Source organism: Aspergillus versicolor (assembly GCF_001890125.1).
Source record: "Aspergillus versicolor CBS 583.65 unplaced genomic scaffold ASPVEscaffold_11, whole genome shotgun sequence".
Lineage (NCBI taxonomy): Eukaryota > Fungi > Ascomycota > Eurotiomycetes > Eurotiales > Aspergillaceae > Aspergillus > Aspergillus versicolor.
In genome coordinates, this window is record NW_024467534.1 from 316989 (window position 1) to 338834 (window position 21846).

Here is a 21846-nt window from a genome sequence, read left to right on the forward strand (position 1 = left end):
TACAACCAATAGCCAGGGGGGTGAATGGAACCTTGCGGAGTTTCTCCCGCTGAGAATAAGAGGCGTAAGAAGTCGGTGTGTCCTATTGAAATCCACTTACCAAGGTCGCCGCCACAGGGTTGAATGGAGTTGGACGCATTCGACGAGTCTGTACTGATCATAGGCAAATTTACCGCTACTGCGTGGTATATAGACAAATCCATTAAGAAGGGCGTTATCGTGAGACTATAGTAGAGTATTACTGCCGCTTAACCACCTGCTCCTCAATGATATCCTCCACCACGTTCGCAATGTCCTTCCCACCACAAATCTTGCGAACCCGTTCCATCGCACATTGTGCTGACCACGGAATCATCCATCTCAGTGGCCCAAGCCACCAAGCTGTCGGTGCGAGGATGACCGCCGCCGAATCACTCTCCGTCTGGAGGCCAAATAATGTTGCTGCTGTACTCAAATTCATAGCGACGCGCTGTGCACTGATGGCATCAACGAAGGACAGGAGAGCCAGGAAGTACGCTCCATCCATATCCGGTGGAAAGTCCGACTTCAGTTTCCCAGTGGCCGTATCACCGCCGGTCCTGGGATGGCCCCAGATAAGGGCTGTCGTGTCAGTATTGCGGCCGTTCGGCAGGGTGGCTTCGTATTGCTGTCCCTCTTCAGTTGACCAGAATGGGTGGTCAGGGGCGACCCTGGCAGCTGTTAGTATTTTCCATAGAAAGCAATATAAGGGCATATTACGGCCAAAAATTATGCGGCAGCCAGGGTCGAATCTCAGTGACGCCATCTACGGTCCGGCTAGGGACAGGCGGAGAAAGGCCTCTTCGAGGAACACTCTGGAGATGGCTTGCTGATGGGGTATGGACACTGTCAATGCAGTCATAGGTCGTCGTAGTGCCGATAGCGCCCGATTCAATTATGAAGGACTCGGACTGGCTGAAGTGGATATGCAGGGGAGGGGCCTGTCCAGGTCAGACATGCTTCAGAAAACTTGAAGATGACTTACCTGAGGATGCTTTTTTCCTGCCTTGATCAACTCGTGGCCGCCAACATATGTCGCGCGGAAGAGAAAAGACGCGTCCAGCTCGGGCGCCGGCTGCAGGAACTCGATGATGAGCGAGCCATCGAAGAGAACATGCGGGCCGCCGAGCGGACTTGCGAGTCGTGGTTCTTTCTGAGTTGGGCGCGACATTGCGAGGGATGATGAAGATGAGGAAGATGAAGAATAAAGAAGATAAATGTTGGAGCCCGCGTTGATATTCAGCTGAGGCTGAGGCTGATGCTGATGCTGACGCTGATGCGGTGGCGCCGCCGTACCGGAGCTGCCATGGCTTACGGACTATTTCCATGTATTCAGGATATGGCGGACTGTGATTTGGTCATAATTACACTTTTCTAGCGTCCTGTCTACGGCTCAGCCTGATGCGAACGGACATGTTTGTTATGGCCTCGAATCGGTATTCCATTGTACTGTGGGAAAGTATCCATATATTATAATCGCCGAGTCCATGCGGTATAAACCATCACAGGATTGGTAGTTGATGCCCGGCATTTAAAATCGACCAAATCTAGATCCATGCGCAATCTGCGACAATCTGAAGCGTCGAATTTCTGGGATTTTGTGGACCGTTCGGCGCTGCCCAGAAAGGAAGATCCTCCCTTTAACTCGCCCTGCGACGGTGCCAAAAACACAGCCTTACAATGTCAGCCACGCTCTCAAGCCTTCTTGGCATGGTGAGACGCTGGGATTATCCCAATATTCGGGCAGTTCTCGGAGCATTGGCCACTGCAGCCCCTGAAACGGCTCGCGGCCCTACCTCTATCTACACCTGTGCTCAGTCTAACTTTGAAGCCAGGTTCATGACCAAAGCTGGGATCTGTCAACGGTGTTGATCATTTACCATAATATTCGGTCCGCGCCTTGTCTTTCGTGCTTGTCTCACTGTGAGACATGCCTGGGCACCGTTGCTGCCTCGGCCGTGGCCTTACAGGTCTGGACAAGCCAACTGCCGATATTCAATCCAAGACAATTCGTCAGCGATCGGTTTTTGAATGGTTCGCTACCTTCTCCATATCGGGCGTGTTCTTGCTATAGGGCTCCTTCGAGACGCACATGGGCGTCGCACCATTGATTCAGGTGGCCCCCGTCCACCTGCGTTCGGCACTTAGCATTGCTCGGCCTCGATCTATCGAAAAAACAGGCCAAAGCCGGCAGAAGATCTATCTGATCTTCCTCGACAGCTAATCATATTCCCTGAAATCCCATCGGGGCGGGACTGAGATAGATTGCACCGTCTTGAGCCTCGGGCAGCCTGCACCCCCGGCCCCCACAGACGAAACACTCCAGTCCAGGTATGGCGAAAATTCTTTGCTTCTCTAACGGGCCATGGCGTGGAAGGAATCCTATATAACACGGTCCCTGTTCCCAAAGCTTTCTCTCCATCAGCCAGACTGGTTCTGCTTCCATCTCCCATTCTTTCCATCCGACAGGACAAACATTCTCCTTCATTCTTTTCATACCAATCTGAGCTGTGCTCGGTTTCCCACTCTTTTTACACTCTTTGAATTATCGCCACTATGAAGACGGCACTCATCCTCGCGCTGGCGGCCGGCTCCCTCAGCGCTCCAACTCCCACCCTCAAATCTCGCCAGTTCAGCCTGGGAGATCTGATAGCACCCGGCTCAGGAGGCCTCTCCAGCGGGGATTCTGAAAACAGCCCCGACCTAGGCGATCTCTTCGGCGGCTCCTCCGGCTCGTCTTCGAGCCCTACCCCCTCATCGACTGCCCCCGCCGGACCTGGTGGGTTCGACCTATCTGACTGGTTCCCCGGGTCCTCTTCGGCCTTCAAGAAGCTTCCCCGTGGTGGAGGCCTCGGCGGACTGGGCAGTCTAGGCGACCTCTTTGGCGGTTCGTCCGGCTCATCGCCTCTGCCCAGCTCTACTCCTTCATCCAGCTCTGGTGACGATGGCTTCGATCTATCCGACCTATTCCCAGGATCGTCCGGGTCCTCGCCTTTGTCCGGCTCCGGTGACGATGGCTTCGATTTGTCCAACTTGTTCCCGGGATCTTCTGGAAACAGTGATAGCAGCTCAGGAACACTCTCCGGTAAGTTAACACGGTCGAAATATGGACAGGGGGCTAACAGACCGCAGGCCGCGCTAGTAGCCCATCTGGCATCAGTGGCCTAAGTGACCTCTTTGGTAAGTCTGTCCTCCCAAATGTCGGAATTAGTACTTAACGAATGCAGGCGGTGGTTCCGACTCTTCGTCCGGCAGCGGACTCGGTGGACTCAGTGGACTCAGTGGCCTCATGGGTAAGCGCCTCCCCGGATATGCGAACTTATAGTTGACAAGTGCAGGTGGTTCCGACAGTTCTGATTCCTCTAGCTCCTCCGGTTCGTCTGGCTCGTCCAGCTCTGGGTCATCCGATTCTGGATCCTCCGACTCGTCCAGCAGCAGTGGCCTTAGCGGCCTCATGGGTAAGAGCCTTCCTCATATTCTGAACTACTAAACTGAACAATACAGGAGGCGGCTCCGATTCCTCGTCCGGTAGCGGTGGATTAGGTAGCCTGATGGGTATTTAGCTGAGTATCCGTCCGTGTTAAACCAGACACTAACAATAGCAGGAGGCTCCTCTACCTCAAACGACGTGACCGACAACAACGGCTGCAAAAAGCTCACCTTCATCTTCGCCCGCGGCACCACCGAGATGGGCAACATGGGCAGCGTCGTCGGCCCCAAGGTCGGGCAGGAACTGAACTCCCTCACCAACAACGGATGCGCCGTTCAGGGCGTCGACTACCCTGCTGACGCTGCTGTACGTCTCCCCATCAAACCTTATCATGAATACATCTTGTCTAACAGTACTCAAGGGAAACGCAAACATGGGCGCCTCCGGTGGTCCAAAGATGGCCGAGCTGGTACAGACCGCAAAGAAGCAGTGCCCGGACACCAAGATCGTGCTTGGCGGGTACTCGCAGGGCGCCATGGTTGTGCACAACGCGGACAAGAAGCTCGAGTCTGGCCAGGTCGTTGGGGCTGTTACCTTTGGTGATCCCTTCAAGGCGCAGAAGCCTAGCAACATTGAGCAGTTCAAGACGTTCTGTGCTAGCGGCGACCCTGTTTGCCTCGATGGCGGCAATTTCATGGCTCATGTGAGCTATGGTGGCGATGCGAAGGAGGCGGCACAGTTCCTTGCGAAGGCTGCTGGGTTTTAAGCTGATAACTGGCGGGTAGCGTAGCTGGTTGGCTATACCTGAGCACTGTGATATGGATGTATGGCTTGATTTGACGAGTACAAGTGTATAGTCCTAGTCAAGCTTAATATAAAACTGCTTATTGGTGGACTTCGGAATATTTAACCCTTTTATTGTGCCTCGTTTTCTCCCGCCGTCTCGTACAATCATGACCTCATTAAGCAGTGCACCCTTGAACTGCCGGAAGTCTGTCTCTGCGTCCGACTCCGAAGTCCGATCTGCTAACTTGTTGCAGTAACTATTTAAATGCTTATTGGTAATCCTCAATTTGTCATCATTTGCATTTCTAAGATCAGCCGCAATGTCAGCCTGGGGTATATCACAGCAGAATATCCTTAATTTTCTTAAACTAGCTACTATTTAGCTTCCTCAGTAATATCAGTCGTATTGTGAAAATGACCACGCACGACTCTAATAAACCGTACATTCCACTCGCCGGCTTGGCCGATGATGGCTGGTCTGAAGGGGGCAGGGCAACAGCAACCTGCTATTGTGGCACTGTCCAGCTGTCATTCGTTAGTACATCACTCCCAATCTCCATAATATCCTATTGATAATATTACACAGCCAACCGAGGGTCCAGGCCTCGTCGACACATTCATCTGCCACTGCACCGACTGCCGCAAAATCACAGCCTCAATGTTCGCATCGAACTTCATCATCGCAGATTCCCATCTGACACACGTCCGAGGGCGTGAGAAACTAAGCACATTCAGGCAGTCAAAAACAATAGAATCGGGAAAGGCCATGACAAATTATTTCTGCTCGGTCTGTGGATCGCTGATGTACCGCGTGGGCGATGCGTTCCCCGGAAGCAGTATCCTGCGGATTGGTACGGTAGATGATTTTCATCTACATGAGTCCAAGTTGAAGCCGAGAGTTGAGCAGTATGCGAAGGATCGGGTTGGGTGGTTGCGCGATGCAGATGGTGTCAAGCAGGTTCAGGGCTCGGCTTATACTCCACGGCAGCGTCGAGAAGCTCTATGACTTATTTCATATTAACGAGTTGAATATTCAAGGACTCGTGCTTTGATGAGAATATGCCAGTAATTCTCCTTTATAATCGGTTGTAACAAGTTAATCAGTCAATATACGCAATATACTATGTTGAATACATCCATGACTCACTCCGGAGAATAATACTCTCCAGCCTCAACAGCAGCAACCAAAGCCTCATCGATGTTGATAAACTCGTCAAATGTCGGCTCCAGCTCCTTCAAGATAATCCCCACAATGCCCGCAAAGAGCACACCCCCAGCCTCATTCAAGTGCGTCCTATCATCCGCCTCCAAGTTATAAGTATCCGCATTCTCCGACCCAATAGCCTCAACATACTCCCTGGACCTGGTATTCAAATCCCCAATCAAGGCCCCCGTCTCCTCCGCCGCCTCCTCCGTCAACGTCCGCACATTCTCCAAATCATCACTAACCGTCCCATCATCCTCAAAATTGCGCCTCGTCAGCGAAGTCAAGAAGATCGGAATGCCCCCCGCATCCCGAACATCTGCGTCAAACTGCACAAGGTTCTCCTTGAACGAAGCTAGTCCCTCCTCCGTCTTCTGGTCATTGTGTCCGAACTGGATGGTGACGTAGGGCGTGTATGACCCCGCGCTCTCAGATACAGCAGCGAGAACAGAGTCCCAGTCCCCCCCTGAGCGGAAGGAGGCTGTTGTTGCGCCGCTGTGCCCGAAGTTTGTTCCTGCTGAGGAGGAGGAGAGGGAGGCGACGAAGGCGTCGCCCCAGCCGCCGTCTGGGGCGGTGGTTGAGTCTCCGGCTAGGATAAAGGCCGGGGGGTTAGCCCGTTTTGTGGGCTGGGTGTTGGTTGCTCCTGCGAGGAGCAGGGCTGAAACAAGGTAGGAAAGCATATTGGTCTTTTGGTTTTGCTTGGACTGTGGGATTGCTGGGGATGGGAATCTGGGGTGGGGAATGAGAGATATATATAGTGGGAGCAGCACCGAGGTCAATTAATTCTATAGAAGACAGGGCACGCGTCGGATAAATAAAAACGCCATGAATATATTAAATTGATTGAATTGTCAACTCCTGAAGAATGAGGTGATCGCTTTCACTGCTGCGGTGATCCGGGGAAGAGTGAGTCGGTGGCAGATGGACCGACGATTCAACCGATGGGGAATGTCCGTGCCTGAACGGCAAGCGTGTGACAAGAGTGTACAGAGTAGAGTGGAAACCAGGAACAGCGTCCAATAACATGAGGACTTGAAGCAGCGAGTGCGTCAAGAGCGCCTCAAACTGCATCGAATTGCGGAGAGATCAGCGCCAAGGCGGAGAAATTGTTGAATTTCAGACAGCATCATGCTTGAGATGTTATTAGCCCATCCGCTGGACCGAGGAAGGATCTGAAGAAAGAATGTGGTTGGCATTGCGCGATCAATGACAAGGGCCCTCCCCATGGGTCTGGTTGGGATGGAAATCTGGCAGACTACATGTAATACTGTACTAGAGACGAATATGCGGCCGCGAATACAAGAAATGGAAATAGAGAGCTCAACAACACCGCATCCAATCAGACATTCTGTTGCATAAAACCGAGCCAGCCGCAGTACATGAAAGTGTCTAGTACGCATAGAAGACACCATCTTCAGCCCCAGCAACAGATCCACGCGCAATCTTCTTATTCGTAGCCTGCAGCCACCACCGCAACGCCCAAGCACTGATAATAGTCGCCGTTCCAAACGCCGCATTGCTCGACATTGCAATCACATACCGCGGCCCATCAGAATCCGGATACAGATACGCGGTATAGATGTACGACGCATTCGCAACAACATTGACAAACGACAGCGAGGCTGCCTTCTTCTCCGGAGTCTGACCGAGCGTGGCCGAGACCCAGCCGAGGATCACCGAGTTCACAGCGTATGCACCACTGGTGAAGAGGAAGCAGCAGAGGTATCTCGCCCCGGTGTTCATCGTAGTACAGGATATGATGAATGCGATAACGGCGATGCCCATGGTCGCTGTTATATGCCATGTTCGCTCGTTCCATTTCCCGGAGGTAATGCCCACCACGACGCCCACTGCACCCGAGACTAGGTATGGTGGACAGGTGAGTGCGAGGGTGATTGTCGTGTTGAAGCCGAGACTCCCGATAACAGTCGGGAAGAAGTTGTTGAACGAACAGGCGCTAAGGTGCATGTTCTGCATGAAAGCAAGGAGGTAAAGGCGAGGGTCGCGGCACGCTTCCTTAAGTCCCGCCAGGACGCCCTTTGAGTTCTCGCTGCCCACGGTGTCTGCCAGGATACGAGCATGGGCCAGCTCTCGCTCTTCAGGTGTGAGCCAGCGGGTGGTGAGCGGGTGGTCAGGAAGCATAAAGAGGCCCAGAACGGCAATGCCGAATGTGACAACGGCCTCGATAATGAAGAGCCACTGCCAGCCTTTCAGGCCATGTGCTCCGTCAAGTGTCTCAAATGTTGCGAGCGCGATAAGACCGGACATGGCGGTTGCGACAATATTGCCAGAGTATAAAATCGAAATTCGAAGTGCAATTTCTTTCCGCGTATAGAAGAGGGAGAGGAGGAACAGAGCGCCGGGGTAGAACGGGGCTTCGGCGATTCCTAGAAAGAACCGTACCAGCACAAGTCCTGTATAGTTCTTGGTGAGCGCCGTGCAGGCGGACACTACGGCCCAGCATCCCATGCAGACACTCATGTATATGGAAGCTCGGACCTTTCCAGAGGACATGAGCATATTGGAAGGGATTTGCATTACCAGGTATCTGAGTCATTTGTTAGCTGGGGTTTTGCACAGGCAGAGGTGGACATACCCAACGAACAGAATGGAGATGCAGGTATTGTACTGTGTTCCCTGGAGCCCGAGATCGTCTTCCAATCCATTAAGACGTGCACTCGCAATAGCATTGCGATCGACCTATGTTTCAATATCAGAAGCCGAAAAATTGACAGGGAGCACGGGAGCCAACATAGTTGAGAAAGTACATCGCCCAGACAATGGGCATCATTCGCATGTCGAGCTTGCGGACGAGCTGAATCTCCCTCGGATCTGTTTTTGCAACAGCACCAGAGTAGTCGCCCTGGCCTCGGACTGCTTTTTCATCGTCAAACATGGATGGGTGGGCATGTTCGACGAATGTCTCATCCTGCTTCTCCTGGGGTCCAACCTCACGGTTGACCTTTTCTGGCATGATGTGAAAAAGCAATGAACAGTCAGATACGAAGAAATCTGTCAATGAGAGGAATATAAGCAGTCCAGGATTTTCCTGGGGAATGGCCTGGAGAGGTAGAGTATTTTATAGTCGCCGCGCCTCGCCCAGAATTGGCGGCGTGGACAAGAAATGCCCAAGCCAGCACGTCCATTTCTTAATTGACACAACATGAAAGCCAATTAAATTCCCTTCCAACACGGCAGACACCACGCCACTCCCCAGGATGAGAGGCCTCAACTGTGGGAACCGGGGTAGTTCACCCCGTGGGGTCGCGATCCGGGGAACAAACCTCCGGTGCTGTCATGTAGGGTCCTCGCATCGGCCATTTTAACCCTGCATGGAATGGACTATAGCTGGAGCTGCTACCGATATCGTACTTCTCGCGTCGAAGAACGAAAATGCCTTTCTGGCGCCAGGGGCAGATTCCAGTTCCACCTTGCATCTTCTCGAATGGAACCACCCGCCAGGCTCGGTGCGCCGTCAGAGAAGGTCTGGCCTATACCATCACTGGTTTCAATGCGTCAGGGCAAATCCATGCCCTTTCGTATTTTCGTCTTTGTGCAAGCTGTCATTGGAGTCGCAGGGCGGACATAAACAAGTCCGGTGCTAAACAGCTCGTCTCCTTAGCGGCCCATGCTGGCATTGGCGTTAGTCATGGACCGGTGCTTGGTGGGAAATGGCGTCAACAGTCAGTTTCAAGCAATCTTCGACTACAACAATGTTTTGCGCCGTGGTGCTTGTAAAATAGGCTCTATCAGGGTGTGTCGGTAAGATGGATGGAGGCGCAATGGCCTCCGCCAACATAACCAGTGTGACCGAACACCTAGTAACTTCGCCAAGCGGTGGAAATATTTGGCAGGGATGGGAAGCCGGTGAGGCAGAACGTCACCGCTGAATTCAGTCTTATGTGCAGGTTAACAATCCCTATTATGGAAGTTATGCGTCTTATGCCACTGCTGAGTCACTGTGACTTCCTGGTGGTTATGCAAGTATACCCAAAGGGGCGGAACACATCAATAACACATACACATCACACGGGATTCATCCCACAAACTCATCCAAAACCTATCTATACTGCGGAGCTTGTAACTGTCGCATCATAATGCCTCCAACTACAGACCCAGCCGTTCGGAAGTCCATCCGTGCCGCGATCCTAGATCGTCACCGACGAAACGTCCCTATTGACCAAGAAGAGATCAAAGCCAGATACACCAAGAAGCACCCCCACCTTAGACCCTACATCCTGAACATTGTCACCGAGTAGGTGGTAGCCTCCTCCCCTCAGATTTCCGCGCTCACCAAGTGTCTCAAAGCTACACAGCGCATCTTGAGTCTCAGAAAAGGCCCCGTAAAGGCTCCAGCGCAACTCAGTCTATCCAACATAATAGTCGTGAGGCCGCATCAACACCGACGGTCTCGGCAACGCCGTCTACAGTTCATTCCTCTAATACCAGCGAGTATTCGCAAATTCTTATTCCGAAATTTCTCGAAAAGCCCACGCATGGAGGTGCAGCACAAAACTCGGAAAGTGCCTTTGCCTTCGGGGTGATGACAGAACCAACGCCTCTCATGAAAGGTCTGGTCCCCGGTGCTATAAAGCCCGAATCCATACTAATGTACTGTCGAAATAGACTTCACGGAACATCTCGCCAGTAGCAAATGCAAAGAACATACTGCGGTGGCTGCGGTAGCAGCACCCGCCATGCCCTCGCTGGATGATCAACAACACTTTCTCAGTTCTGACGAAGAAGACGAAATGATGGCCGTTCCACAGACCGCAGATCTGAAGCATGCAGCACTCCTATCGGCAGCACTCGAGAGGCAAGGATACAATATGCCTTCTCAGTTTGCACTCCTCGGAAAGCTGAAGCCGTCAAATTATGAAATCGACAACCCGGATCCTAGAGTGGTCCTAAACACCAATGTCCCATTCTCTGCATTTATCTGCGGCCTGCAGGGAAGTGGAAAATCTCACACCACCTCGTGTATCATTGGTAAGACACGCTCCCTTCTTAAAACATGCACCCCTCGACTAATTGTGCAAGCAGAGAACTGTTCGATGACCATGCCAGGCCTCGGAAACCTGAAGCGATCCGTTTCCACCCTCGTACTCCACTTCAACGAGTACAGCTCCAATGTCAATTCTCAGCCCAGCGAAGCAGCCTTCCTCGCGTCAGTGCTCCCAAAATATGCAGCGGAACAGAAACACATTCCCTTGCGTGTCCTTGTTTCACCAACGAACTTTCACAACCTCTCGTCCATGTACGCACATATCCCAAATGTAGAGGTGCGACCGTTCAAGATCAACCCTCGAAACTTGAACATCGGGATGATGCTTTCCCTCATGTCGATGTCCCAGAGTGATCACATGCCGCTTTACATGGCCCAAGTTCTGAAAGTGTTGCGGGAAATGGCGATGGAGAGCGGTGGGAAGTTCGATTATGGCGATTTCCGTAGGCGTCTTGCCAATCTCCGCCTGGACCGTCACCAAACTCCATTTCTTGCGCAGAGATTAGACCTTTTGGATTCCTATCTCGACCTGGTCGGCCAGAACGCCGGTAATTACTTTGTTGACGGGGGTGTCACTATTCTTGACTTATCCTGCCCCTTTGTCGATCAAAGCACCGCGTGTGTTCTGTTTCGTATCGCAATTGACTTGTTCCTCTACGCCCATCCTTCCCGAGCCAAGATGATCGTGGCAGATGAGGCCCACAAGGTAGTCACCATTGATTGATCCAAGTTTGCTTACCTGCTAACCCGTTGTCCAGTACATGTCAGAAACGAGTGCCGCGAGAGAGCTGACAGAGAGCTTCCTGAATATCATTCGCCAACAGCGCCACCTGGGAGTCCGCACCATCATATCGACCCAAGAGCCCACAATCTCTCCACGTATTATCGATCTGTGTTCCATCACCATCATACATCGATTCACGAGCCCCAAATGGTACGAGACAATTCGCGCACACCTTCCAATCGAGAACGGAAATGACACCCCGGATAACGGAATCTCTGACGGCCTGTATCATATTGCCAGTCTTCGTACCGGCGAGGCGATCGTTTTTGCGCCCTCTGCCCAGCTTGTTGATGGAGAGGGAGAGACATTGGATACTAAACACCGTACCTTCAGGTTGATGGTTCGGAAGAGAATAACCTGGGACGGTGGCCGTACCATTCTGTCTGTTCGTTGACATCCTTTGTATATCGTGTGTTAGCGTCATCGTCTTATGGTTTGATATGCTTGGTCGACTTGATTCTTGTATGAGTAACGATTTATGGTGATATGACAGCGTTTCCTACACGAAGAACTAGTGTTTTGAACTGAATTAGATTTAGGGCCAGCGACTATCAAACGTTTGGTAGCTTAATTTTTACTGTTACAGTTCACCCAGATAGAATACATTCCTACTACCAAATCACATCTGGTTATCGAATCCCAAACGCGTAATCCTTCCTATTCCCCTATATCTAGTCTATGTAGTGCATCCAACTGGGTCCTTCTTGAAGATGGCAATATGATAATCTTCATACTCAAACCACTTCCGTAGCGACCCCTGGAGTCAACCAACGAACCTTCTCCTCAATGCCCTCTCCCCTAAACACCTCCCGCAGCTCGGCCTGATGCTCGGTGAAATGCTCCCAAGACTCAAAATGAATCGGAACCATAATCTCCGCCCCAGTAACCCGCATCAGATGTGCCGCCTGCTTCCCATCAAACGTAATCTGCAGGACTCCATTAGGATAAGGGAACAGCGCATTCCCCAAGTTCAGTACCGCGACAACAACATGCCACCTCTTCCCTAGCTCCGCCAACTCATCGATCCAGACCGTGTCGCCGGAGAAGTAGACTGCATTTGGCAGTCCGGTGGTCTCATCGATGCCGAATGAATCGGATTCGAGCACGAAGCCGGTGACCTCGCCGCCAGGGAAGTGCCTGCATGGGGTTCCAGTAATACGAAACACTTTTCCTCCAATTGTCGCTGTCACGGTTTCCCAGGGCTTCAGACCGACGACTCCAGGGCGAGGTCGGAGGTTCTTTTCGCCATCTGGCGTGGTGTAGACGCGTCTACCGTCAAGCAGTTGACGACCCAAAGGATCAAGGTTGTCGACGTGGTCTTCGTGGCTGAGGAGAAGGGCGTCGATAGGAGGCAGCTCGTCCAGCTTGATAGCTGGCCCGGCGATGCTGCGCAGAGTTGAGGGGGGAGGAGTCTCGGTAAAGCCCCATTCGTGCAGGTTGGACACCTTGGCCCAGCCGTGATACTCGTATGTTGAGCCGGCAGGGCAGAAGACTGGGTCGGTAAGGAGGTTTACGCCGTCGATGGAGATGATGGCTGTTGCGGTTGAAATGTGGGTGACGGTGACGCTGGTGTTGGTGAAAGGCATGATGGCGTTTGGTTTGGTTGGTTAAAGAAGTATAACTGTTTTGGTCGGCTTTGTAGAGTATGGCTGGTCCATGGAAAGGAGTATCGGTGCCTCTTTATAGACCAGGATGGTGGGATACCCGCCTCGGGCTGAGGTGACAGACGTGGCATCCCACCGCTGTATTAAGGACAGTGTAATGATATATAATCAGTAGCGTAATCAAGCAATTCTCTTTAGGGTCGGCAGAGCTACCTTTCTAGATGAAACAAGAAGCCCATGGACCAGGTGGGTAAGAAAACTCTGCCGGGGCAGTTGTCGAATCTATAGAATACTGAGATGTATATCTATGCAAACGTGCTTATCAGGCGGCACCTTGCGTCTGCGAAACCAAGGTACGCTGATCATTCTGCGGATGTACCTAGCTAAGGGTTAAGGTTAAACTCAATTCCATCGTGAAGCGCAGGTAAGTCCAGGTTTACAGGCCATCAGCATGGTCAGTCGGAATCCCACAGCTGAAGGGCCGGATTTGACATGCATCATCAGGCCCACAAAAAAGTAAAAGGAAAATATCTCATTCCCATTGGTAATTTTTATCCAAGATGCTGTTTATAAATACGAGTCACTAATCAGGGGACGTTTGAATTAGTGATATGTAATCATTCATGGTTGTGGGATACCGAAGCCCCATAAACTCTTTATTAGTATTTAATCAGCATATATCCTGCAGGCCACAGTTTTGAAACCCTCTAGACACACCGATTATTCGCCATGTCGGCAGCACCAGATGGAGGATACGGCTGGGTGATTGTGCTTGCGATCTTCTGGAACAACGCCCACCACTGGGGCATTCTTTCCGTATACAACCCTTCACCAACATATGGTGGCTTAAAGACTGACATATATCCAGAGCTATGGGGTATTCATGCAATGGTTTCTAGCCCATCCAGTCTATGTATCCGGAACATATCTGGACTACGCGCTCATCGGCGGCCTTGCAGCATCGCAGTCCTGCTTGATCGCCCCTTTCGCAACTACCGTCCACCACCGATACGGAATCAAGGTTTCTGTCGGGCTCGGAGTGCTACTAGAATTTGCTGCTTTGCTGGGCGCTTCGTGGAGCAATAAGATCTGGCATCTTTACCTCAGCCAAGGCATCTGCTACGGTTGGGGACTGGGACTGCAATACAGTTCATCTACGTCAATCATCCCACAATGGTTCACTAAGCGACGGAGTCTAGCCGCAGGAATAACAACTGCTGGCACAGGCACAGGTGGGCTTATCTATTCCCTGGCAGCAAATGCTATGCTGGCCCGCTGGGGACCTGGCTGGACGTACCGCGTGATAGCAATTGTCCAAGTCGTTGTGAGCTCAGTGTGCGTGCTGGCATTGCGCGATAATGATCTTAATGGCACACAAGTTCGAGGCCGTGAGTTGAAAGCTATCAATTTTACGGTCGGTAAACGATATGAAGTCTGGCTGTTTTTAGGCTGGAGCTTCTTCAGTGTCATGGGGTTCATGGTGATATGGTTCTCTCTCTCGACCTTCTCTCGGAGTATCGGATTGGATGCTGGGCAGGGATCGATTGTCACGGCTCTGCTGAATGTTGGACAGGTTGTCGGACGTCCGCTCGTGGGATACTATAGTGATGCTGTTGGGCGTATTAATATTGCTACTGCTGCCACATTCGTCAGTGGTGTGCTTTGCCTGTCGCTTTGGGTCTGTGCAAAGTCGTATGCTGCCATCCTGTGCTTCGCGCTCTTTGGTGGGATCCTTTTCGGGACTTTCTGGACGGTATATCCCATGCTTTCTGATCAATGCAGCTCATATATTGATCATGTATCGCAGGTCATGGCTCCTCTCAGTGCAGAGGTAGTGTCTCTCAAGGAAGTCCGGTCGTGCTTGACAATCATGTGGCTGGTTTGCGTTCTTCCAGCGACATGTACAGTATCCTTTACTATCCCTATAAAGTCAGTACTAATGAATTTTGTGGACAATAGTTGGCGAAGCCATTGGTCTCGAGCTGCGCACTTCAGGAGACCGGCCATACCTCCGCACACAGCTATTTACCGGCTTCATGTATATCGGAGCGGCTCTCTGCTCTGCACTACTGCGAGTGTGGAAGGCCCGGAGAATTGGAAAGTCAGAGGCCCCTGCCGATACTATTGACGATGCATACTTTAAGGTCCACAATATGAGCCTCTGGAAAAAGGTCTAACCTTGTGTTACAGGAGTGGCGTGGCTTCCACATATGTGAATCTCCTGAAGGCTATGTGGAGTTGCTTATCCAGTGTTAGGGCAATCTACTCTCCATGTATGATAGATCTGTATGCGTTTAATATATTGCCTACTGGGACATTGTATGCCCATTTGTACATTAGGTTTACAGCACTTAATTCAGGATTATACGGCATGGCAGATACCGCTAGAATCCCGAGAAATAATTTTATTGCGCCGCACTTTTGATGGATTAGCCGTCTACATAGTACTCGACATCTTCATTTCATCTCAAAGTCCTTTTGCACCACAATCGACATCCCCTTCCCCTGTTCCGAAGAAACCAACCGCTCCTGATCTGACGCATTATCCGGCCTCGTCTGCAGACCCGGCTCCTGCGCGCCAGCCGTACTAACCATGGTGTCCAGGGGGTATGGGTCATATGGGTGCCGAAATCCTTTCCTGCTAAACATCTTTCCATGACTACTCTCTGTCTGCCCGGACTGTGTATAGTTTGCCATAGACCGCGAGAATGGGAAGATGGGTTTCATGAAGGGGATACACGCTAGGGTGACGCCCAGCGCAGGCTCGATTGTTCCCCAGATCATGGCTTCGGTGATGTTATCGGTAAGGTCGGTGAAGTCAAGGAGGGAGAGGGAGACAAGGCGCATTATCGTTGCGACGCAGACACTGGAAGTGTTAGTCCAACGTAAGTAGTATAGATAGATGGCGAGAGGTACGTACAATAGTCCCACAGCAAAGACCGCCATGAGAGGGATTTTCTGCGATACTCGCATCTCGAGTTTCCAGAGATACGGCATTGGCATGGTGAGCACCATCAAGTCTGTGACCAAATTGAGGGCGCCGGTGATCTGGTATGAAAGGACTTGATTACCGCAATGGCCGCCGGGGATGCTTTGGTCCCATGTAAACGCGAATGGCTGACAGAGGAGGAACCCGCCCAGGATGACGGCGAGCGCCCATAGGAGTATAAATACGGCCGTTATTTGGGCCGTCATAATGAAGCGAGGGAAGGAGAAGACGCGACAGTAGAAGGAGAGGAGGGAGAGCTTGACGCAGGAGTTGCCGACGGCCCAGAAGATCTGGATGGCGACGAGTTCCTTAACTGAGGTTAACAGCTAGCCTTCAGCAGAATGGGACCTTCCAAACCTTCATAAACAGCATTATCGGGCCCATTCCGTACTGTGCCACGACCTCTGCCATATGGTGGCCGACTCCGCAGTTGACGACGCCTAGAGCTTTGTTAGGGCGTTCCTTAGCCATTACACAAGGCACTTACAGGATATATCGATTGCACCGAAACCAAGGGAGCACACCTAAACACCGTCAGCATCAGCCAGAGTCCAAAAGGCAGAAGCCTACCAATCCACCCATGATCAGGTAGTCACTTAGGTCGAGGCCAACTCCCTTCAGATGACGGCCGTAGATGCGCAAAGTAACTGCAACGATAGGCAGCACCATGAACACAGCAGCCACGCCGATAATCGCCCGCTGGGCATTGTTGACGATGGAAAACACCACCATATTTGGCATGACACGATTTTCGTTTGTACAGAGTGCGACAACGGAGGTGCGAGGAGCGAAGGGGAGATGGGCGATATAAGATCCCTTTCATCGAGCTGCATGCGCCACCAAGATCGGAGGTGTCATTACGACTGGAAAAGATCTCCGGGAAGTGTCAGGCCCTGAATGGAAAACGCAAGGATCAGCAAGTGCCGTTTTGATATCCATTTGACAGGAATTGAAGCCGGGATCTCGATCCTTGTGGGTGCCTGGGACGTTTGATATGAGCCGCCACCCAATCTGAATACCCAGATCGAACCATTTGGGGCTGCTTGAGACAGTGAGCCGAACCGCGGTGGAGTCTGCAGGAGGTATCCATAAATGTGTCCACCGAAGAAGAGCCGACGTTGGGCAAGTCTTGATAGGTCTCGATGTTAACGTCGAGAACAGGGACAAACCGTCGTCGTGCATATGACTCACAACACGAGAAGAGCTTTGTCCTTCCTACGAGCCTCCCGGCGAGGTGAGCTGCTAAAGATGGAGAGCTCTGTGACTTGTCTTCGCAACAAAAGTCCCAAGCTGCGCTGGCTTACACTTGGCGTCGTTAGCTCCTCGACGGCGTCACCAGCTAGACCCAGCAGGAAACCAATCCCGAACACTTGGCCTTGCTGCTGTCAAACGCTAACGCGATGACTGGCCAGCCTCGATCATACCAAAGTACCTTGCTGGGCGCTCCTCCAGAGCTCTGCGCGATGAGGGGAATCCAGACCTCTGCAGTCTCCCAAGCAGCCCAGGAACAGTTGCCTCACCATGGCTGCAATTTTTTCCTTCGACCCGTCTACTGCAGCTATTTGCACGGCAGTCTCTCTGCTCAGTTGCCTTCTGTGGCGACGCTATCAATCCCCGCTGAGCGACATTCCGGGCCCTTTCCTTGCATCGTGCACCAGGCTGTGGCACGTCATCCGCATTTTCACCGGCGACATTAACGTCCGAAGCATTAGGGAGCATGAGCAGCATGGTATGAATGGCAGCATCAGTTGCACAGGAACACCTTATAACAATCCCCAGGGCCGTTTGTCCGCATCGCCCACGACGAAGTCAGCGTCTGCCACCCGGACGCCATCCGCAGCATCCTGCTGAATCCAATCCCAAAGGTATTCTTCATCCCATTAGTCCTAGCCGTATCCTCATAGTCCACGCCAGGCACCATGGTACAAAGTTCTAGCCCTCCCGGACCGGCGCTTCCAAACCCCCATGTCCGAAACCGATCCCAAGCGACGAGTCGAGCGAGCCAAAAATGTCGCGTCTGCGTATGCTCTGTCCAGCCTGATAAAGTCCGAGTCGTATATGGACACCATGATTCAGCTGATGCTATCCAAGTTCGACCAATTCGCTGAGAAGCAAGAGCCCGTGGAGCTGGACTACTGGTTCAACTTCCTCGCGTTCGACATCATCGGCGAGGTTGTCTTCTCAGAGAGCTTTGGGTTCTTAGACAGTGGGAAAGATCTCGGCGGGTCAATAGGCAATTCTCGTGCGCTCAATGCTTATATCGCTGCAGCTGGGTACTTCCAGTGGTTGCATAATCTGACATTGGGCAATTCCCTGCTGTCGAAATACAACCTGATGCCGAATAACCACCTCTTCGACACGACCATGGCTGCTCTGCAACGCCGGCAGGCGAACCCGAACCCTCGCAACGACATGATCGAACACTGGAAGAAGACATTGGAGCAGCATCCCGAGCGCATGACGATCATCGACCTACAGGCTACGGCCACGGGAACTGTCGGCGCCGGAGCAGACACAATCAGCGGTGCTTTGCAGTCATTTGTATACCATATGCTTCGGAAGCCTGAACATCTGGAAACGCTGCGCGCGGAGATCAACAGCGAGAGGGCACAGGGGAGGTGCAACGATCCTGTCGTATCCTACGCACATGCCCAGAACATGGAGTATCTACAGGCCTGTGTAGGTCAGACCGTATATTCTCTTATCCATGTGTCTAACTTTCCGTAGATCAAAGAGTCACTTCGTATTTTCGGTCCAGTCCCATTCGGCCTCGCTCGGTTGGCACCAAAGGGCGGCCTTAAAATCGGGGATCGCTTCTTCCCTGAAGGGGTGTGTTTAATGATATTCCAGTGTTCCATGGACCTGCTATACTAACAAGGCACAGACAAAGTTGAGCGTGAACCCCTGGGTCATCCACCATTCGACAGAATTCTTCGGACCCGACGCCAAAGCATATAACCCCGGCCGGTGGATCGGGCCCCAGGCAAAGGCTATCGAGAAGTATTTCGTGGCGGTATGTTCTCTGGTCGTGGTACAGGACGCAACTAATACTGCTTGCACAGTTCGGTGCTGGATATAACTCGTGTCCCGGACGCAACCTGGCAACTATCGAGCTCTCGAAGGTTATTGCGACGCTTGTTCGAGATTATGATATCCGCCAGCAGAATCCGGATCATAGCTGGAGTTATATGGCATATTTCACGGCAGTGCCATATGGGTGGCCGTGCTATGTATCCAAGGCGGAAGGAGGTCTACGGTAGACACTTTAGCGTTTTACTCAAAGCGAGAGACTATATAATCGAATATTCGTCACGTTTAGTTATATGCGTTGACTCGAATGGGCATATTTAATCACGCCATGATACCCGCAGAAGCCTGTTGTGTCCAGAGTTACAGATTGTGTATGAGTGGGTTAGACACCGGGACAGTTGTGTCAAATACTGGAGGCACTGGGGATATATATATATATATATATATATATACACACACAAAAAGAGAGAAAATGTAATCCTTCGGCCATATAGTTCCAGCACTACGAATACATCATACCCCCTGCGCATCAAAAGCCGGACTAACAGAAAAGAACGTCTCGAGATCCATAGTCGAAAAATCAAAGTCCCAGCCCATATCCGACAAGGTGAAATCGAGGAGGTCCTCGCCGCTGCCTGAAGTCCCAGTGGTGGCTGGCATGTCCATGCTCTGTTCTAGCGGATTCCCTTGGAAGTCGTAGAGCAGCGGCTCCGATTTAGGAGGTACAGGGAGGGTGGTATTAACGGTGGCATTAGGTAGTAGTGGCATGTTTGAAGGTTCTCGGGAGGTAGGCACAGTGTATGACGGTGGCCTGGTAGTTGCTGGCGCCGCACTCTGCGTGGTAGAGGTATTGGACTGCTCCGCCTCAGGGACCCATTCGTAGGCAGGATTGAGTTGTTTGAGAATAGTTTGGAGAGCGAGGATAGAAGCTTCAACTGCGTCAGACTGCTTCATGCTCGTGAGAGCTCTCAAGGTTGCGTGGGCCCAAGGGAGATGGGATGAGACAAGATCCTTCCCGTGCATCAGGTCGAATACGACAGCAGCGGAGGAGCTTGTCAAGAAGAAACCGTGGTATCGAATGCCCTGTGGGCGTTAGTTGAGGCTGTCTATCCTTGACTCGCAATGCAGGGCATACCTTGACTAGGTCGTTGGCTGTATATGACTCGCATAGAAAATGAATGGTCCGGCACGCAGCACTGAGGGCATACCCGCATGCCTCATTCAACCAAGGTGGTATCTCGCGCTTCGTATGCCCTTTATCTGGATCCTGGCCTGCCCTAATATCCTGGTTCCAGCGACCACGGAATATAAGGAAGGGTCGGAATGTAAGGAGAATGGTATGATAATAAACTGGAATATCAGCCTGGATTCTAAGGAGAGTCCAGAGCACTCACGAGTAATGCACATAGTCTGCTGCACCCCGACACCACCGGGCTGAGGCCGCTTATCAAGCCCAAATCCAAGTGCACGTTGCATTTTGGAGTCGAATGTCCTCAAATCGTCCCATATCGACTTTGCAATTCTCCACATCTGCAGTAACGACTCATGATGTCGCCCGTACAGTTCATCTGCGGAGCGACAAATCGCATCAGACAGAAAAATCAATGCCTGACAAAACGGGTCCTCCGGAATCGGAATTCCAACGTCCCTCCGCGATAGTGAGCTCGGCCGCCCGAGATGAAAGCATATCCAGCTGCAACACGGTTAGAAGATTATAGGTATGTAAGAGGAGGTTACCAACTTCTCATATATATAAAGATACCAAAACGTCCGTCGTCTCTCCTCTGTAATCTCCCAGGTCTCCCCGCTGTCATGGGGCGACTCTTTATGCAAACCACCAGAAATTGCCTTTCGCGCGGCAGTTCCAAGATGGAGAAAGCATGCATTTGGCCTTCCAACCTCGTTCTCGAAGTGAGCGTGCTCTAGGTTAGCCAGAGCCAGGATCAGGGAAAGAGGCACTTATCATGAACATAAATAGCTGCACCGTCTGGATATTCACAGTATCATCAAAAGGACTGCAGGACGCCTTGACCTGCTCATACAAAACGTCGCCCCAGGTACGATTATCCTCGGTGATCAGTGAGCCCAGCGCCAGCGCCATGATAAGGATACTCTGATGTTTATCCGTACGAGAGGGCGGCTGTGGTCCATATACATGCCCAAGACGACGCGCAAACTGCTCAGCCGGCCAGATAGGCAAGAGGCCATAAAGCGTCGACAGAAACGCATCAAGAAACCTGCGTGCCATGTCATAAGACAGGAACATGATATGCGGGTCCGCGCCATTAGGCCCCCTCGATGAATCCTTATGCGGATGGGCAGGGATACCAAAGAAAATAGTCCGGAAACTGAGCATATCCAGTCCGGCCCCAGCTTCTTCGACCCGGCCGTGCGGTCCATGGTCGCTCTGGCCAGTTTGATGAGCTGTGAGGTCTCGGTAGATCTCATGCATAAGCGCGAAATGAGATGTCGATCCATAATAAAGTTGGACCTTATTCAAGGGGGACGTCATATGCGTAGCCGAGACACTGTTATTGAAGCTAAGCGGAGGCTCTTCCCGGTGGGCCTGGCAGTGCATGGGCTCGGGCCGAGACGATGCATCGAGCCGTAGTCTTTCCCTAGCGGGGTGACTACTCTGTCCTAGATCGTGATTCTTCTTCCGGCGCTGACGGATGACTTCCCGGTAGATGCATGGCGTTCGGCGTACCTGGCATGTCTTGCATGGGTTCTCGCCATTGCATTTGATCTTGCGCTGTCGACACTCTTGGCAAGCCTTGGGGATACGCCAATTGGGCGCAGCGGCAGACTCGCTGTCAGCCATGGTCGGCAATTGCCTAGCTAAGCCTGCGAGGTGTTTCGGATATATGTTAGAGATGGTTGGAGAGAAGTAGTTGGAGATTGGTCGTCGCTCGGAATTGCGGATGAAATCTCGGATGAAGGTCACGTGGGGTCGCCGTCATCGTTCATCATCAGTTACCAAACAAAACAGCAGATTT

General features: G+C 51.9%; 13 protein-coding genes across 13 annotated transcripts; 6 read left to right on the forward strand and 7 right to left on the reverse strand.

The window, feature by feature from the left end:
• Positions 1-170: 170 nt before the first annotated feature.
• On the reverse strand, positions 171-1372 carry ASPVEDRAFT_45926 (uncharacterized protein). Its single transcript, XM_040813423.1, has 3 exons — positions 1004-1372; positions 739-959; positions 171-689 (listed from the first exon to the last, which is right to left on the reverse strand). Exons 1-3 carry the CDS (start codon positions 1187-1189, stop codon positions 239-241), a joined length of 858 nt encoding a protein of 285 aa, XP_040672331.1. The 5' UTR covers positions 1190-1372; the 3' UTR covers positions 171-238.
• An 860-nt stretch (positions 1373-2232) lies between these two features.
• Positions 2233-3387, forward strand: ASPVEDRAFT_328736 (uncharacterized protein). Its single transcript, XM_040810658.1, has one exon. The coding sequence runs from the start codon at positions 2575-2577 to the stop codon at positions 3184-3186; it is 612 nt and encodes a 203-aa protein (XP_040672332.1). The 5' UTR covers positions 2233-2574; the 3' UTR covers positions 3187-3387.
• Positions 3025-3665, reverse strand: ASPVEDRAFT_45928 (uncharacterized protein). Its single transcript, XM_040813424.1, has one exon. It carries the CDS (start codon positions 3472-3474, stop codon positions 3226-3228), a length of 249 nt encoding a protein of 82 aa, XP_040672333.1. The 5' UTR covers positions 3475-3665; the 3' UTR covers positions 3025-3225.
• ASPVEDRAFT_140732 (uncharacterized protein) lies at positions 3626-4214 on the forward strand (the record flags this gene model as incomplete). The annotated part of the gene is made up of 2 exons (XM_040807681.1): positions 3626-3814; positions 3870-4214. Coding segments are annotated over 2 exons (534 nt in total), but the record flags the coding sequence as incomplete, so codon positions are not given.
• A 434-nt stretch (positions 4215-4648) lies between these two features.
• Positions 4649-5240, forward strand: ASPVEDRAFT_140474 (GFA family protein; the record flags this gene model as incomplete). The annotated part of the gene is made up of 2 exons (XM_040807659.1): positions 4649-4768; positions 4821-5240. 2 exons carry the CDS (start codon positions 4649-4651, stop codon positions 5238-5240), a joined length of 540 nt encoding a protein of 179 aa, XP_040672335.1.
• A 137-nt stretch (positions 5241-5377) lies between these two features.
• ASPVEDRAFT_32864 (rhamnogalacturonan acetylesterase) lies at positions 5378-6118 on the reverse strand (the record flags this gene model as incomplete). Its single annotated transcript, XM_040810656.1, has 1 exon — positions 5378-6118. One exon carries the CDS (start codon positions 6116-6118, stop codon positions 5378-5380), a length of 741 nt encoding a protein of 246 aa, XP_040672336.1.
• A 709-nt stretch (positions 6119-6827) lies between these two features.
• On the reverse strand, positions 6828-8412 carry ASPVEDRAFT_140161 (uncharacterized protein; the record flags this gene model as incomplete). The annotated part of the gene is made up of 3 exons (XM_040807635.1): positions 6828-7986; positions 8035-8138; positions 8191-8412. The coding sequence occupies 3 exons, from the start codon at positions 8410-8412 to the stop codon at positions 6828-6830; spliced, it is 1485 nt and encodes a 494-aa protein (XP_040672337.1).
• A 1123-nt stretch (positions 8413-9535) lies between these two features.
• Positions 9536-11621, forward strand: ASPVEDRAFT_87873 (uncharacterized protein; the record flags this gene model as incomplete). The annotated part of the gene is made up of 5 exons (XM_040818189.1): positions 9536-9693; positions 9747-10009; positions 10065-10427; positions 10482-11149; positions 11202-11621. 5 exons carry the CDS (start codon positions 9536-9538, stop codon positions 11619-11621), a joined length of 1872 nt encoding a protein of 623 aa, XP_040672338.1.
• Positions 11622-11961: 340 nt separating this feature from the next.
• ASPVEDRAFT_32867 (MBL fold metallo-hydrolase) lies at positions 11962-12813 on the reverse strand (the record flags this gene model as incomplete). Its single annotated transcript, XM_040810657.1, has 1 exon — positions 11962-12813. One exon carries the CDS (start codon positions 12811-12813, stop codon positions 11962-11964), a length of 852 nt encoding a protein of 283 aa, XP_040672339.1.
• Positions 12814-13560: 747 nt separating this feature from the next.
• ASPVEDRAFT_140536 (uncharacterized protein) lies at positions 13561-15008 on the forward strand (the record flags this gene model as incomplete). The annotated part of the gene is made up of 4 exons (XM_040807664.1): positions 13561-13647; positions 13700-14584; positions 14639-14732; positions 14791-15008. 4 exons carry the CDS (start codon positions 13561-13563, stop codon positions 15006-15008), a joined length of 1284 nt encoding a protein of 427 aa, XP_040672340.1.
• Positions 15009-15115: 107 nt separating this feature from the next.
• Positions 15116-16780, reverse strand: ASPVEDRAFT_154582 (uncharacterized protein). Its single transcript, XM_040808417.1, has 5 exons — positions 16391-16780; positions 16308-16344; positions 16178-16260; positions 15752-16128; positions 15116-15697 (listed from the first exon to the last, which is right to left on the reverse strand). The coding sequence occupies exons 1-5, from the start codon at positions 16559-16561 to the stop codon at positions 15289-15291; spliced, it is 1077 nt and encodes a 358-aa protein (XP_040672341.1). The 5' UTR covers positions 16562-16780; the 3' UTR covers positions 15116-15288.
• Positions 16781-17341: 561 nt separating this feature from the next.
• Positions 17342-19080, forward strand: ASPVEDRAFT_140407 (cytochrome P450; the record flags this gene model as incomplete). The annotated part of the gene is made up of 6 exons (XM_040807656.1): positions 17342-17549; positions 17600-17685; positions 17735-18499; positions 18548-18649; positions 18705-18833; positions 18883-19080. The coding sequence occupies 6 exons, from the start codon at positions 17342-17344 to the stop codon at positions 19078-19080; spliced, it is 1488 nt and encodes a 495-aa protein (XP_040672342.1).
• Positions 19081-19363: 283 nt separating this feature from the next.
• Positions 19364-21671, reverse strand: ASPVEDRAFT_141018 (Zn(II)2Cys6 transcription factor; the record flags this gene model as incomplete). The annotated part of the gene is made up of 5 exons (XM_040807711.1): positions 19364-19933; positions 19986-20200; positions 20245-20543; positions 20592-20755; positions 20850-21671. The coding sequence occupies 5 exons, from the start codon at positions 21669-21671 to the stop codon at positions 19364-19366; spliced, it is 2070 nt and encodes a 689-aa protein (XP_040672343.1).
• Positions 21672-21846: the final 175 nt, after the last annotated feature.

What these genes read in the sequence shown, in the direction of transcription:
- ASPVEDRAFT_154582 (XM_040808417.1), bottom strand. Translation starts at nt 16,561, where the DNA reads ATGCCAAATATGGTGGTGTTTTCCATCGTCAACAATGCCCAGCGGGCG. An exon ending in CGGTGCAATCGATATATCCT is followed by an intron (nt 16,261 to 16,307) that starts GTAAGTGCCTTG and finishes ACAAAGCTCTAG; the next exon opens with GCGTCGTCAACTGCGGAGTC. An exon ending in CGATAATGCTGTTTATGAAG is followed by an intron (nt 16,129 to 16,177) that starts GTTTGGAAGGTC and finishes ACCTCAGTTAAG; the next exon opens with GAACTCGTCGCCATCCAGAT.
- ASPVEDRAFT_328736 (XM_040810658.1), top strand. Translation starts at nt 2,575, where the DNA reads ATGAAGACGGCACTCATCCTCGCGCTGGCGGCCGGCTCCCTCAGCGCT.
- ASPVEDRAFT_45928 (XM_040813424.1), bottom strand. Translation starts at nt 3,474, where the DNA reads ATGAGGCCGCTAAGGCCACTGCTGCTGGACGAGTCGGAGGATCCAGAA.
- ASPVEDRAFT_45926 (XM_040813423.1), bottom strand. Translation starts at nt 1,189, where the DNA reads ATGTCGCGCCCAACTCAGAAAGAACCACGACTCGCAAGTCCGCTCGGC. An exon ending in CAGGAAAAAAGCATCCTCAG is followed by an intron (nt 960 to 1,003) that starts GTAAGTCATCTT and finishes TGACCTGGACAG; the next exon opens with GCCCCTCCCCTGCATATCCA. An exon ending in CTGCCGCATAATTTTTGGCC is followed by an intron (nt 690 to 738) that starts GTAATATGCCCT and finishes AACAGCTGCCAG; the next exon opens with GGTCGCCCCTGACCACCCAT.